We start from the raw sequence: 14856 nt of genomic DNA, 5'->3' as shown, positions 1-14856 counted from the left end.
AGGATCTTTTCTATGGCTATTGTTTGGACTCAGATTTAAAGTCACAGCTTTTGTTATCAGCTTGTGTCTCTCCAAATATCCTTTCATCTGTGTTCATGTTTCTTCTCCAGCTGGAGCTGATGTGATTAAAAGTCACTCGCCATGGATAGATCACAAAAAGGTTGTCATTACCATTCTGAAAGAAATGGTAATGACAAAGTGTTTGTTGTTTTCTTAAATGAATCTCTAAGTGTTTGAGGGTCTTGTCAGGGCAGACGTACGTCTTCTCTTTCTTTATCTGGTAAAATAAAGCTACAGCGTATTTTGTTGAAATGCAGTGCAGTTGAATCTAGACGTGTTTGTGAAGCCAAAAGAAATGAAGAGGTGAAATAAAGAAACAGTTTGAGCAGAGGTAAGATCTGAGACTTAGTAAAACAGAGCAGACTGCATATTAAGTCCATTTCCATACGTGAGACCTGCAGCTTCCACAGCAAGGAGACGGGAAGGCGAAGGTTCAAACAGCCAGAGGCAACGACCGATATGCAAACAAGCCGAGGCTTTACGCCGAACTTTGTTTAAACCTGCGCCGTGTTCCTGTTCCTCACTCAGGCTTCTATATGTTGATCAGGAGATATTTATTGAGCTGACATTTATTAAAGAACACGCTTTTTCAGAGACATTTTCTGAAGGGCAGACTGAGTACATTTCAGAACTCATTAGCTACTTAATGGTTATTCTTTGCTTCTTAATTTGCCACTCAAATTCAGAGGACTGTTGAAAACCCTCAGAATGTGCCCTTATTTATTGACGTACATTTGGAGGGGTTAAATCTCTTCAATGCAGATTCAGCATCACTGAGTTGAACAAGACTAAAGGTTATGAAACTGAAGGGTCATGTGTCCGACCCGGTGGCCAGCAGCACCCGAGCCCCACCGGGGTCTCTCCTCTCACTGTGTTCGTCTCAGACTTCCACTACAACAAACTCTGTGGATTCTGTACATGCTGGTTGTACCAGAGATGTACCAGAGGCTGAGGAGGCAGAGCTGGTGTTACTGCTTAATGACTTCATGTTGGAACATTTATTTCATCTAGAAAGTGAAGGAGACATGATTATGTCTTTCAGTAGAAACTGAAATAAGTCTGACTATATTTCTTGAAGAAACTTAGTAGGACCTTCAGTGCTTCCAGAAAGATGATGTTGCAGATCTTCTGTAATCAGCTTGATGAGGAGGCAACTTCCTCTCCTGTGGGAACGTTTAACTGCCAGAGCTACGAAAGTAATACAGGCGTAGTATCTTGCTATCATAAAAAAAAATTGTCTGATTTTAAAGGATATTATGTCTGTTAAAAATACAAAATATGTTCTTGTTTGAAAGAGAAAGGTCTGTATACTTTTTGTTCAGTTGTTTTCAATTTAGAATCAAAAATTGAAAAAGGGTTTCTGTATGAAATAAAAACCATTATGGACAACCCTGAACATCTGCTTCACAACACAATTCAATAAAAGTGTCAAGAGAACATCTTTAGAGAGGACACAGCTAAAACCATCGTTGCCCTTCAAAGACTCTGGCCTGCAATAACTTGTGTTTTCCTTTTGTGATCATATACGTCACTGAACTGAGTTTCTCTCCTCTTGAACAAGGTGTTTGGATTTAAGATTCACTGACCAACGACAACCTCCTCCTGTTAAGTTCGGTGCCCTGAAACACTGCTTGCTTCTCTGTATTTATCTATGCCTGCCTTGTCTGTTTGTCTCTAAAAAAAACCTCCACTGCTTTGTCAGAAAACACACTCTGAGGAAGGTTTTGTGGAAATTTTCCAGTCTCAAAGAGAAACTGTTTTTTTTTGTCCACCAGGTGTCGTGAAGGCTACCAAGGAATCCGGTGTGACCAGTTCCTGCCCAAGACGGACTCCATCCTGTCAGACCCCAGTAAGAGGCTTCTGTATTTTCTCTTCATCAACACATAATTTAAACATCTAAACAAACAGAAGCAGAAAAATAAAACTATATAGGGCAACTGAAAAAATTTAAATGCTCTCAATTCTGCGCTGACATGTTTGAAAACCCCGAAACCACTGACTTCTCACTTCTGCCATGCAAAAGCAGCTTGACAGCTATTACGGAAGCACTTAGTCAGATGGTATAAATAGAAATGTGTTTGATATCAAACTGCCTTCACTGTTAAATCTTTTTGCATATAGGCAAATGCGTATGATATTTATTCTAAAAGCAATGAGTCATCTCGGCAGCAAACAAGTCAGGAAGTTATTTTTCTTTAATGGGAGCTCAGAGTCAGACATATTCAACTTTTTCAGATTTAGTAGCACTTACAACCACAAACTTTAAGTTTTGTTTGTTTTTGCTGGGATTTTATTTGACGGAAGTGCATGTTTGTGAAGTTTAAGGAAAATAAATATCTAAAAGAGTTTAGGTGTGTCTCTTTATGCCCATCCATCTTTACAAAATTAGCTGTCAGATTTGATGGAAATAGTCTGTGAACATCAATTTTCAACTGGATTTAGGTCTTAGGTTTTGACTGAACCATTTTACCAGATGAATATGCTTTAGTTATTTGTCATGGCTTCTTCAGATGAAACTATCACTGATAGTTCAGGAATCACTCCTGCCTCAACAAACTTCAGCATAAGATCCACAGCTGTGCTCCTTGACGGTTCCTCTCCTCCACCACTGTAAAATCTTTTGTGGCCTTACATTCGGTTTATTCCAGTATTGCCCCTCCTTTCCATCCACTCCGTTCAGAAAGAAATCTGTCCACATATCATGCTGATGCCGCTACCATGTTTCTCCATAGAAATGTTGTTTCCATGGTGATATCCAGTGTTAGTTTTAAGTACACATAAAACCTTTGGTCTGAACTGACTAGAGCATCTTCTTCACTTGTTTGCTGTAAATAGGACTACTCGTTGCTTTCTTTCAACAAAAACTGTCTTTTTTCCACTCTGCCACATAGAGTAGGGTTATGACGGTGGCTTGCCATAAATCTGAACTTTATCTCGGGTCTGCTGCACTCTTTCCATTTTCAAATGATGGATTTTACAAAGTTGACATCTCCACAGCTTCAGATGTTGTTTTACAACTTAACTCTGCTTCAAACTCCATCACTAAGCCATCGTTGGCCTGATGTGCCACAACAGGACAGGTCAGGGATGACTGCTGTTTCCCTGGGTCTTCATCATACAGTTTTCCCACTAATCCTTACAGTGAAGCTGGATTTATACTGAGATTAAATCATACATACGTGAGTTAGTTGAAGTCCTGAAGGCAGTTAGTTGTACTGGATTTTATTTAGAGGTCACGGATTAAAGGGGGATGAATACAAATGCAAATCTCAACTTTTCATATTGATTTTGGAAAAGATTCTTGTGTAAAAACCATGTATAAGCTCAATACCTTATTCTGGTGTAAAAATCATCTAGAACTGCAAGCAGTTATCAATGGTTCCAAGCCAGTATGAGCAAGTCTGTTCCTCACCCATCATTTTAAAAACTGAGCGTTTCTATCTGGTTATTGGCTTTTTTGTCATCTCTTTTCCAACTATTTTCTGCTATTAAGATGAAGGTCACTTTCCTCTTGCTTTATCTTCTGTAAAACATGGTTTTCTCAATATCACAGAGCGCAGAGATGAACACAGATTTCTCAAAATCCTGCCCTTTATCAATGTTATATGAATTTCTTAGGTCTTCCAGGCTCATTTAAAAGAAAATCAATCTTTCTTCAACCTGCCCATGTTGTGGCAATACAATGTCTTATCCATGGGATTCCATGGGATTCAACAATGCCATAATAACACTGTTTAGCATTAAAATGACAATGTGATAATTCAGGCACTTTGTATTTGCCCAATGTCAAAAGCCCCCTAAGAGCTCTAATATTCAAATTTAATTTTTCTATTTAACACTTGATTGGAAAGGACAATGTGCCATAAATGGGACGCGTAAATTAGATGTGGCAAATGCATTGGCAGTGTTATCGCTGGGTATTTGCTAATATCCTTTACTTTCCAGATCATTAAATGAAGCTGCTGCAATGAGGTTTTTAATTCCACTCAAAGTATTAATGTAATTGCTTCCTAGAGCAATGGTGGTGTCCACTCAAGTGACACCCATCATTTTCTGTTTGTGTAGCAACCGACTGGCCTGTGTATGTAGGTGATGAAGATGTGTTACCTTCCTCATTGGTCAGAATGTTTCTTAATTTTTTTTCATATTTTGTCATGCTACTATCACAAACTTTACTGCATTTTAATGGAGTTTTATGTGAAATCCCAAAACATTGTTTTTATTTTTTTTTTACCTGTAAAGCATAAACCTTTTTATGACTCAGAATCTAAAAAGTATGGCATTTATTTTCATTCAGTGCTGCCATATTCAATACAAGCATCTTCTGCTGTAATTACAGGTGAAAGTATTTTGGGATACATTTCTATTAGTTTCAGAATCACTTTTTTCCCCGTACACTTCCTTGCAAAATAGGTCAAGATGAGTCATATTGGATCAAGAACTTTTCTGAAAAGCTATTTTTAAGTTTTGTCAAAAACCTTTCAAGTCACATATGAGGTACCCCAAGGTTCAATCCTAGAGCCTCTTATTTAATATCTACATACTCACACCAGCTCAGGTTATAACAGGAAGTAAGACAAACTACCTTAACTATGCAAATAATACACAGCTCTACATTACAAGGTCATCACTTGACTCCGAACCATCCAATCACTGAAGAGATGATTAGAACAGATAAATGTGTGGATGGGCCAAAACTTTCTCCAGCTGAACATAAATAAAAATGAAGTTATTATCTTTGGACCTTGAGATCTATAGAGTTATAGATCAAGAGTCAACACACAGCTTCAGTTATTATAACTAAAAACCAGCAATCAGCCCCGAAACCTGGGAGTAGTGATGACCTCTGACCTGAACCTTCAGAGCCACATAAAGACAGTCACAAAGTTGGCCTTCTATCACCTGAAGGACATTTTCAGGATTAGAGGACTGATGTCTCAGCAAGAGAGAAACTCATCCATGAGTCACCATCAATCGACCATACAATTGATTGATGGGACTTAGGCCTGGACTTTAAGTGGGCCATTCTGACGCATGAGCTCAGTGGAACCATGTGCAGCACTTTGCATATTATTTAAGGGTATTTGAGTAAAATGTGGGCATATATAAATGCATAGCATGTTTTTGATGGTTTTGTCCAAAAATGAAAACCATTACCTTCACATTTTTTTGCTACGTTGGGTTGATCTAGTGCATAAAATAACAATAAAATTGTGGTGTATGATTGTAATGCACCACAATTTCAAACATTTGAGTTATCTGAATACTTTTCAAAGGTACTGTAAGCTTACAGTGTAATAAAGATCTGTGAGTCTTCTTCAGTCACTGGTATAAAGACAGAGCTGTAGTGGGAAGTGTCTTCCAGCTTTGGACGGGAGGATTTCTTTTACCTGGTCTTGCAAATTAAAGGGAGAAAAAAGTAGTTATTTCTGCAATTCACAAAACAAGTCCACCTTTTAAAACGTTTTAGAAGACCTATAACTCCAGAGGGAGTTGGAAAAAAAGACTAACCACATCTTTACCATTACCTTAAATTGGTTTTCTTGCCTAACATGGTAATCGTTTCTGGGGATCCCAAACCTGAGGACTTTTTCAGTCGGATTTCCATATAAATTGTTCAAACTTGCAAAGTCATTCCTCAGCCACTCGGGGCCTGAAAAGCAGAGTTAAAGAAGGGCCTGCTAGGTAAAAGACGGTAAAGGAAGACCGCTCTGCAGATGTTGCATCATCATCAGCCGATCCAAACAGAATGCTGATTAAAAACTGAAACTGTTCTTATTGCATCCTATTGATCTATTCACAACCAGAATCTTCAGAAAAATCTTCAAAAAGTAGTAGAGAGGGGAGAAAATGATAGTTTGCATATTTGTTTAGGATTAAACATCTGAAAACTGTGGACCCATCTTTATCCTAACCACTTTTAATCTTATACCCCTAAGTAGAAACCCAAAGCAGTAAATGACTTACAGAAGTTGTGTAACTGTGAATGTTAACCTCAGTATAAATCAAACTGTTCCATGAAGGCCTCAGTGCTTCACTGGAGAACATAGAAAACTGTCACAACTTCACAATGAGCAAATGAAGAAAGAGGGCACACAGCCAACATTTTTTCTAATAAATGAACCCAAAAACGGTTTTCTAGTGTCAAACTGGACACAACCTAAATAAAAATAAGAAAAAAATATTTTCTTGGTCATTTTGGACAAGTGAGGGGAGTAGAGCAGAGACGTTTCCAGACATCAAATTTAAATACGATGCTTCCATCCAACAGTTGTGAATTTTGAGCAAATTTTTCAAAGAAGGAAATAAAGTGAATTAGCCGTGTTTCCATGTATTGACTTGGGGTGAATCAGCCAGGCTACACAAAGCGTAATGTGGTCATGAGGATGCAACATGGCTGTAATAAACAGGAAGAAGACATTGGAAACTGCCATGGACCACACATCTCAGAAAAATGGACAAGCTCAGACCTGAGTTTGGTGCCCCTGGTAAGGCACAGCCTCACCATCCTTTGATGGATGAGCTCTTTTTCCAGAAAAACCAAAACCAAAAAGCTAGCTTGAAAACGTTTTTGTGAAATTGCCAATGTTTTTTTTATTTATTTTTATTTTGCCATTTCTATCAATTTTTCTAATATGATATTTTAAATTGCACATAAAAGACGTTAATGGAAACACTGCCACTGAAATCCAGAACAAACATCTTAAAACAACAGCAACATCACTCAAGACTAACAACAAACTTGTCAGAAAGAAAGTTTAAAACAGCAACCCAAGCTTTGAATATCTCACAGAGCGCTGTTCCATCCATCACCTGGAAACGGAAAGAGAAAGATCCTACTGCAAAAGTAGCAAACCATGGCTGACATGGTAGGAAGGAAGAACATTCCCCAGAGAAGCAGCCATGAGGCCCGTGGGCTTCAGAGGAGCTTCAGATCAGATGGGAAAATCTTGTGACAAGACTACTGTTAGCTGCACACTTCACAGACCTAGTCGATGTGGAAGAGTGGCGAGAAAGTCTGAAAAAAAAAAGGGTTTAAAGAATTAATGGACTTGTCAGATGAGACCCAAGATTCAACATTTTTCCCTCAATACAGAAATCTGAATACACTGCTCCCATGTGGGCACGCTGTCTCCAGCAGGGACAGAGGAGCTGGTCAGAAGTGAAGGGAAAATGGACACAGCTGAAGATGGTCAATACTGGAAAAAAAAACTTAAGATGTTTCAAAAGACTTGAATATGTTTGTTCACCTTCCAGCAGAACCGAACCCTGAACACACAGCGAGGGCGACACTGAAATAGTTTAGAATGCATTTTCATGTTAGAATTAGGGATGCACTGATATGAAAATTTGGGCTGACAACTGAAATGAATACTGCTGTTATGGCCAATAACCAATACTTACCGATGTCATGTAGTTTATATATTTCCCTACACCTTGGACTCTCTTTAAACGTCACAACACCGTCCACCAGTTAAACATCTTATAATATTTACAAACACATAACAGTCAACTCTATTCAAAACACATACCATCCAGTCTGAGGTTAATCTATTTACCAAAAAAATGGGAATTTTCATATTGCTTATTATATCACAGAAATATATTTTTCCTTCCGTCTCACAGTTCAGTGCTCCTGTCTGTTCACTGGACTCATTAAAACCTAAACAACATACATCAGTGTTTTTGCTTGTACTAAAACCAGATGTGACAAAGTTAATATGCATACTTTTGCAAAGGACTGTTTTTTTCAGATGTCAGCTTTCTGTGCAAACTTGCTGCCTCTTTTTTCCAGTAACATCTTTTTCTTTTCCTGTCTCTTATTTTTTTCTTCCCTTCTGTTCTTCCCTTCTTTATTCAACCACCTGCTGCTTCCAAAAAGTTGGTAAGTGCAAAGTTGGCAAAGAAGAGTGGCAGACTGCACTCCTCTTCTTTCCTCGCCCCTCAGATAATCTTGTCACAGCATCCCTCTCCCTGACTTTGCCGGCAGTTAATCAGATCCTAATTTCCTGGGTTACCTCTGTGTCTCCTGGTCCAGCTCACCTCAGTGTTGATATCACCGTTCCTCTCTTTCCCTTCAGACAGCCTTCTCACCCTGCGTCCGTCTCCCACTAACCTCCTACATGCCATCCTGTCGTCAAAACACATTTTGTCCTCATCCCTCCAATTCTCTGTCCAAGTCATCTCCAAAACACGAAGAGATGCGGCCCTCAAACTGACTCGATTTTGGATTGTGCCAGCCAAGAAAAAAAGTTCAGCGGTAGGGCAAACGATCGCTGCCAAGTACTTCTGGCACGCTGTGGTCTCCTGGGAGGCAGGATGAAGGTAGCCACGTCTTCAGAGAGAGGTTATCACACTGCCTCAGGTTCTCTGGGGGCATCAGGCCTGCCATAGCTGGACTAATACAACAACATCCTGGAATAAAAAAGGAAGAAATATTATTTCCCCTGACAAAATAACCACTGAAAGGAATTTTTGGCACTTCAGCAATTCTGCAGCTATTTTTTGAAAAACTCTGCTTTCCAATCATCAAAGCAACGCTGAATAAAAGATGAGCAGAAAAAGGCTCGAGAATGTTAAGTCAAGCAAAAATAGATATAGCGAGATAGAAAGAAAAGTGAGTTGGAGTATACAATGGAGAATAAGGGCCATTGTGGATAAAACAAAAAATAGTAATTGACCACAGAGGAGAACATTTCCACCAAAAAACAAACAAAAAAACCCCAGAAATTTTTAGATTGCCATTAATATTCACATATTTGAAAAATCTTGATACTCTTATTACAGAAAGTTGTACATTTGCAACATGAAAATTAATACATGGAAATGGATTCATGTAAATTTTACATTTTAATATTGTAAAATTTACAATATTAAATCAGGTGTTTTGTAATTCATTCTCATGAGAAAAAAGAACTTGTACGTTTTCCTGATTATATTATAAAGTCAGACATTTGCAGCAAAAATATGAGAAGTCTGAGGCACTAAATGGAGGCCAGTAATAATCAATTAACCAATTAATCCCATTATAAACTCAAATCATTTCCACTTGCATGATTTATCATTTTTTTCCTCTTTTCTCTCTCTTTCTCCCAGAACCTGGATGATGAACGTTTTCAGTCTGGTGTTTTGGTCATAACCAGCCCTTCTTTAATATACAGACACTTCTTAATTCATTTTATTTGTTGTTTCTGTTTTGTTTATGTGTTTTTGATATTTAAAATGTATTCTAGTTCCAGTGTTACATGTTCATTAGAATTTGACGTTTTTTAATCTTTGAGAATATGTTCTTGCTTTCTTATGCTTTTACCATTATGTTACTTGAAAATGGTCTTAAAACAACAATATTATCATTAATTGTAATAAATTTCGGGACAATTTATCGTCCAACAAAGTGAGTCATTGTGACAGGTCTAGTTGAAGGTGGGGTATCTGCAGTGGGATCTTCTTCCAAACTGTTGGAAGTATTCTTCTTCTTCTCTTCCTGAATCTGTACTCCAAATCCCAGGAGCAGACTGAGCCATGAACTTCTTGAACTGAATCAGAACACACACTTGGGAAAAGATGCATTTCCATTCACCATATAGTTGTGCAATCTGACATTTTCTAAAATAAATTTGCTTATTGGGAACACAGCAATTAAAAAAAACATTTTTTTTGGCGCTAGGCTAAAATCAGAATTCTAAGAAAAATGTCAAGTGTAAGATTAAAGTCAGAATAATTTCCTTTGTTTCAGTAATCCTAATCCTCCTTCATAGTTCTGTCTGTAAAACTTGGTGTAGGTGAATTTTTATAAAAATTTTTGTTGATTAAAGTTTAAACACTCTTAGGTGTTGCCTGTTGGAGGAAACCTAATTTGTTCTGAAAAGACTGATTTTAACCTCATGCTGAGCGCTGACTCAGAGCAGACAGTACCGACTCTGGTCCGTTTACCTCTGAAACCTGCAGAGGCAGAACATGACTCGTCACCTTCGCCGTCAGAGATCAGAGGTTTAGTCGGGCTTTCCTTGAATCCATCAAAGGTTCAGCAGAAGTGTTTGATGTCATCTCTATATGCTCTACGTCAAAGCTTTTCACAGTGCAAACAACTTCAGTCTTTTGTTGTCAGCAGCTCTGCGTTGTTCAAACTGCAATATTGCTGGTTTGTTTAACCAACTGAAGAACTTTCACACGATAATACAGTATTCAAGATGAGACTGAGCTCTGACTCATATTCTCTTTGATTAGTGGTTCCTTTCTCCTTCACCTCACTTTGTGATCTTTCTTTACTGTTTTCATCATCTCACAGGACCCTTGTGCAATCATTGTCTCACCCACATTGGAAAAATATATTCAACCCCTTGGAATTGAAGGTCTCGGAGCCGAGACGGAGTGTCTTTATGATGCAGAGACAGACTCAGAATCAGTGTCTGCTCTTTTTGAAGTGTCTGTACTGCTTCACTCCCTGTAGACCAGGAGAAAGGGTTCGAGCTTTAAATTGGAAGGCAAATTTAGTTCACGCTATATTTAAGATTTTCATTCCACAGGTTGCATGAATTGCATGTCGAATGTAATATTAAAGTAATCATGCAAGTCCAGTTTTGAGCAAGAGGCTGTCTTTTACACTGTGCAACATGCATGAATCCATGAGATAAGGAGGGATAAAATATGATAGTGGTTAAGGTTTCATGCCTCCATAACTGTAGAGATAATAACAGTTCAACATGAGCTCCGTTCAGCATTCTGTTAGTGGTTCTTTTACAGCTTTCATCACACATGCACATTTTTGTTCTGTGGTTTCGTTATTAAAAAAAGAAGCTGTGTAAGCTGAAATATCCCCAGGCAAAACAAGAAGCACCTCTGAGTGTCAGAGGCGATGCTCTGCAGCACTTCCTGACCTGCAGAAAATTAGCCAATCAATATGGCATCAGACAGACATTTGTTCACATAATGTCACAAGGAGGTAAGGCTTAATAGATGGTGTGGGTGTTTGGAGAGAAAAAAAAAGCAGTCGATGAAAAAGCCATGAGTTCAAACTGGTGTATGAAGCATAGATCTTCAGCATATAGAGTGGACACAAACATTTGTACACTCTTAGTCATGTCACAGAGTTGTACAGCAGACACTCCAGTTGTGGGAAGTGGATTAGAGTTTCAGATATGAGCTATTCGGTCTGAGCTCTTCAGTAAACAGCAGCTTACGCTGTGTACAGGAACACAGTTCAGTTCAATCCAGGGAAGAATACTTTGTGAACCCCGCAGGGAAAGGAAACGTTACTGTAACTCATATCATATTGGGGGTTTGTATTATTAGAAAATTCCCACCTTTATGTTGAGAGCATTTGTACAGTAGGGACAATATTCCATTTACTTTTAGCAAATCAAAGAAAGTGTCCCGTCTTTAGTTTTTCAGCACAACATAGAGAGACGATTGTTGGCCTCATGAGCCAGGGCAGATTCAGGGTACATCTACACCAGCCCAGTCCAGTCTGCTTTGATCCAGCTGTTTCCTTTGACGAGAAAGTCCATTTATTGAGGTGTGAATGCATAATCAAACTCTGATGTGGACCAAAAAAGTAAATTCCTAAAAACCTCGGTCTCGGTTCAGTTGAAGTGAACTCTGGTGTGATTTGGATGCGTATGTGAAAGCCAAACAGACCAGGAGCAGTAAACAGACTACTGCACAGGGAATTCTGGGTAAATACAGCTAAAACAAACATGTGAGTCTAGCGCTAGCGGGAGAAATGACTCATGGTCTTTTACCAAAAACAGAGAAATCTTACTACCGCTAAAATCTGATGCCACTCCATTTTTGTTTACAAGTGATGGAGTGATGAAAGCTGTGCTCAGTGTTTTAGAGTTTTTTGGTTCTCCCTGTGCATGCGTGGGTTCTCTCCAGGTTCTCCGGCTTCCTCCCACAGTCCAAAAACATGACTGTCAGGTTAATTGGCCTCTTCAAATTGTCGCTAGGTGTGTGTGTGTGTGTGTGTGTGTGTGTGTGTGTGTGTGTGTGTGTGTGTGTGTGTGTGTGTGTGTGTGTGTTTATGGTTGTTTGTCCTGTCTGTCTCTGTGTTGCCCTGTGACAGACTGGTGACCTGTCCAGGGTGACCCTGCCTCTCACCTGGAACATTAGCTGGAGAGGCACCAGCAACCCTCCCAGCCCCACTAAGGGACAAGGGTGTACAGAAAATGGATGGATGGGTGGATGGATGGAGTTTGTTGTGTTGTCTCCTTTAGTGGTTCTTGGTACAGTGCCCCCACAGGCGAGGGGTAGAAACAGGTTTTTCAGTTGGTTTGGTTGCAGTGGCGGCTCCAGAAATTTTTTTCTGTAGGTGCTAAGGGGGAGCTAAGCATTTTACTGAGGGAGCTGTGATGGATCTGTTTGTCCCTAACACACGCATTAGTATGGTCATACATTGTGACCATTTTACTGCAAAATCAACTAAATAAAAGCAATATTAGGATACCACGTGTATGTATTTTGACAGGCTTTACACAGGAGAGCATAGGTTTGGACATCTGTCGTGGTGGAGAGAGTGACGTCAGGTGCAAAGCGTCATATTGTCATGTTTGTTTTTTATTTATTTTTTTTAAATTAACTTATGTTCATTTAATTGCCTATTTAACCGCTACAGGGCTTGATTTGACTATTACTATTATGAAAAAAAATGTTGTGCTTACTACCAGTTACCTTCTTACTACTATGGTAGTTTGCTATGATAAACACTGTCAATATCGTCAAAGTCATTTCATCTAAATAACGGATCTGCATTAACTGAGAAATGGCGACCACCAATTGGTCAGTTGCTGACAAATACCCTGGAATGATTGGGGGAGGATTGCTCCATGGCTGCATGGGGGCGGAGTAAACAAAGTTCAAATCTTCTTGTGGGATGGGTGTTTTTTGTTGTTGTTTTTTTAACTCAGTATATAATAATTGATTTTTATTTTGTGTCTTTTGATGAAAATGCTGCAACAACTACATATAAGTAATGTTAAATCAGATTAAAACATTTTTTATCTAATATTTTCTGGGGGTGCTATGACTTTTCCAGGGGGAGCTATAGCACCCCCTAGCGGCCCCCTGGTGCTGCCACTGTATGAGTCCAGTGAAAATGAACCTCAGCAGCTGAAAATGGAACAAATGTTGAAATTTTGGTCCCAAATCAAAGCGAGTCTGTTGGACTGTCAGGTGTGAAAACAAACTAAATGTTAAAACTTAGAGTTCCAGGTGACTGTTGCTCTGACTAGTTCTGCTTCTGCTTTAAAGACTGAATGAAGTCTAATACAAGTTTTCATTAATAAAAGTTCAAGGCAAAGTCAAAGCCCAGAGAATTCCCCTTTATATTTACTATTGTGGATTTGAAATGGGATGTTCATGTAAAAAACCCTCAAACATCTCACAGCTGAAAGTGAAGAGAGGGAAACTTTCCTCAGGCTGAAGTCAGAAGCTCCTCACTGAAGACAAAGGGGCTAATGCTGACTGCTCGGGGGCAGGGTGTCCAGACTTCTTTCTTAGCAAGAAAACATTTTCCTCTAATGAATAAAAAATATTTATTCCATTTTTTATGCTGTAAATATTAAAGCACTCGGAGAAAACATCAGCATCTTTCTCAATAAAAGCTTCAATTATTTAGTTTAAAACTCCTCCGGATAAAACAGGTTCCCTTTGATAATACACCAACTTTCTACCTTTTCAGCTACAATTCAAGGTTAGACATTTTGATATTAACCTCAAGGAACAACATGTTACCTCCACATGTTTTGTCATCTTTGTTGAAAGCTTCATTTGAATCATTTAAAGTAATGCTGGCAGGACTCCTGCTGTGTGTGTTTGGCTGTGTGTGTGTTCACGGATGGCCTGTGGTCTCCAGTTTTGCATTTTTCACGGCTACCTTCGGCATTCCGACATCGCCACGCTGTGCTGGGAATTGCAGTGCAGAGTCCCGAGAGACAGGAAGCTGTGTCACTGTTCCAGAGGAGTTTGTATGCTGACGTACTCTGACGAGGCACATCCACCAGCCGGACGTAAACGGACTGAGACAGCCTGTCTGTTTCATTAAGGGTAAATTTAAATTCCAGGGAGAAACTGAGCTACTACGATTTTTATGAGGCTTCGTAATGGTTAACCGTCTGAGAGAACATGAAGTTTTGGAATCCTGGATTGAGATTTTGTGTTTTACACATTCCTTGGTGTCTCTGCTGCTCTGCTGTGTAGAGACACGTTCCAGCTGCAGTGCCCTGGATGGACGCAGCCGTGGTGAAACTTTCCTTTTGAAGAAAAGAGCAGCTAATCCCTTTAAAATCAGATGAAAAGACTCTCCGTTTCAGATCTGTTGTGCTTACAGTCTGTTATTACAGTCTATAAATAAAATCTAGATCACATTTAGTATCATTCCAAAGGTTTGCTGTTGCAGCCAACAATTACATAACAATAGCACGACTGAATTTAAATAGGAAGGCCCTCTAAACTATAACAGACCATAATGCCTTAAGCATCAGTGTAAATGTTCTTTTATTAAAACCACAAGCAATGACAAAATTTCTATTTTTGGCTGTTTTTAAACATAACTGCTGGAAAAAAATATTTGCCCTTTTACAGATTTATTCTACTTTTCAGAATTTTTTGCCCCCAACACTGTCCAGTGTCAACTAAATAATCAAAATTTTATATCAGAAAAAAAAAAAAGCTTGCCAGTTGTCTACTATCAAAGCCCCTCAGCTGCAGCAGCACAGTGGGGCGTTAACACTTTGCTACAAATACCTCTTACCTGCCAGCTACCATTGAACTCCTAACATGTAGGCATAGGTTAATTAG

The 14856-nt window shown here is 39.0% G+C and overlaps 1 protein-coding gene across 1 annotated transcript in view; it reads left to right on the top strand.

Moving 5' to 3' along the window:
* The first annotated feature begins 857 nt into the window (after window positions 1–857).
* The window catches only part of nrg3a (neuregulin 3a), a 95740-nt gene continuing 81741 nt past the window's right edge, over window positions 858–14856 (top strand). Inside the window, 2 exon segments of the mRNA XM_088013353.1 lie at window positions 858–1048; window positions 1836–1909. Coding sequence (XP_087869479.1) covers window positions 858–1048; window positions 1836–1909 — 265 coding nt within the window.

Source organism: Poecilia mexicana, unplaced genomic scaffold, assembly GCF_051168715.1.
Source record: "Poecilia mexicana isolate PSO_F unplaced genomic scaffold, ASM5116871v1 scaffold_15, whole genome shotgun sequence".
Lineage (NCBI taxonomy): Eukaryota > Metazoa > Chordata > Actinopteri > Cyprinodontiformes > Poeciliidae > Poecilia > Poecilia mexicana.
This window is presented reverse-complemented; position numbering and strand designations above follow the sequence as displayed.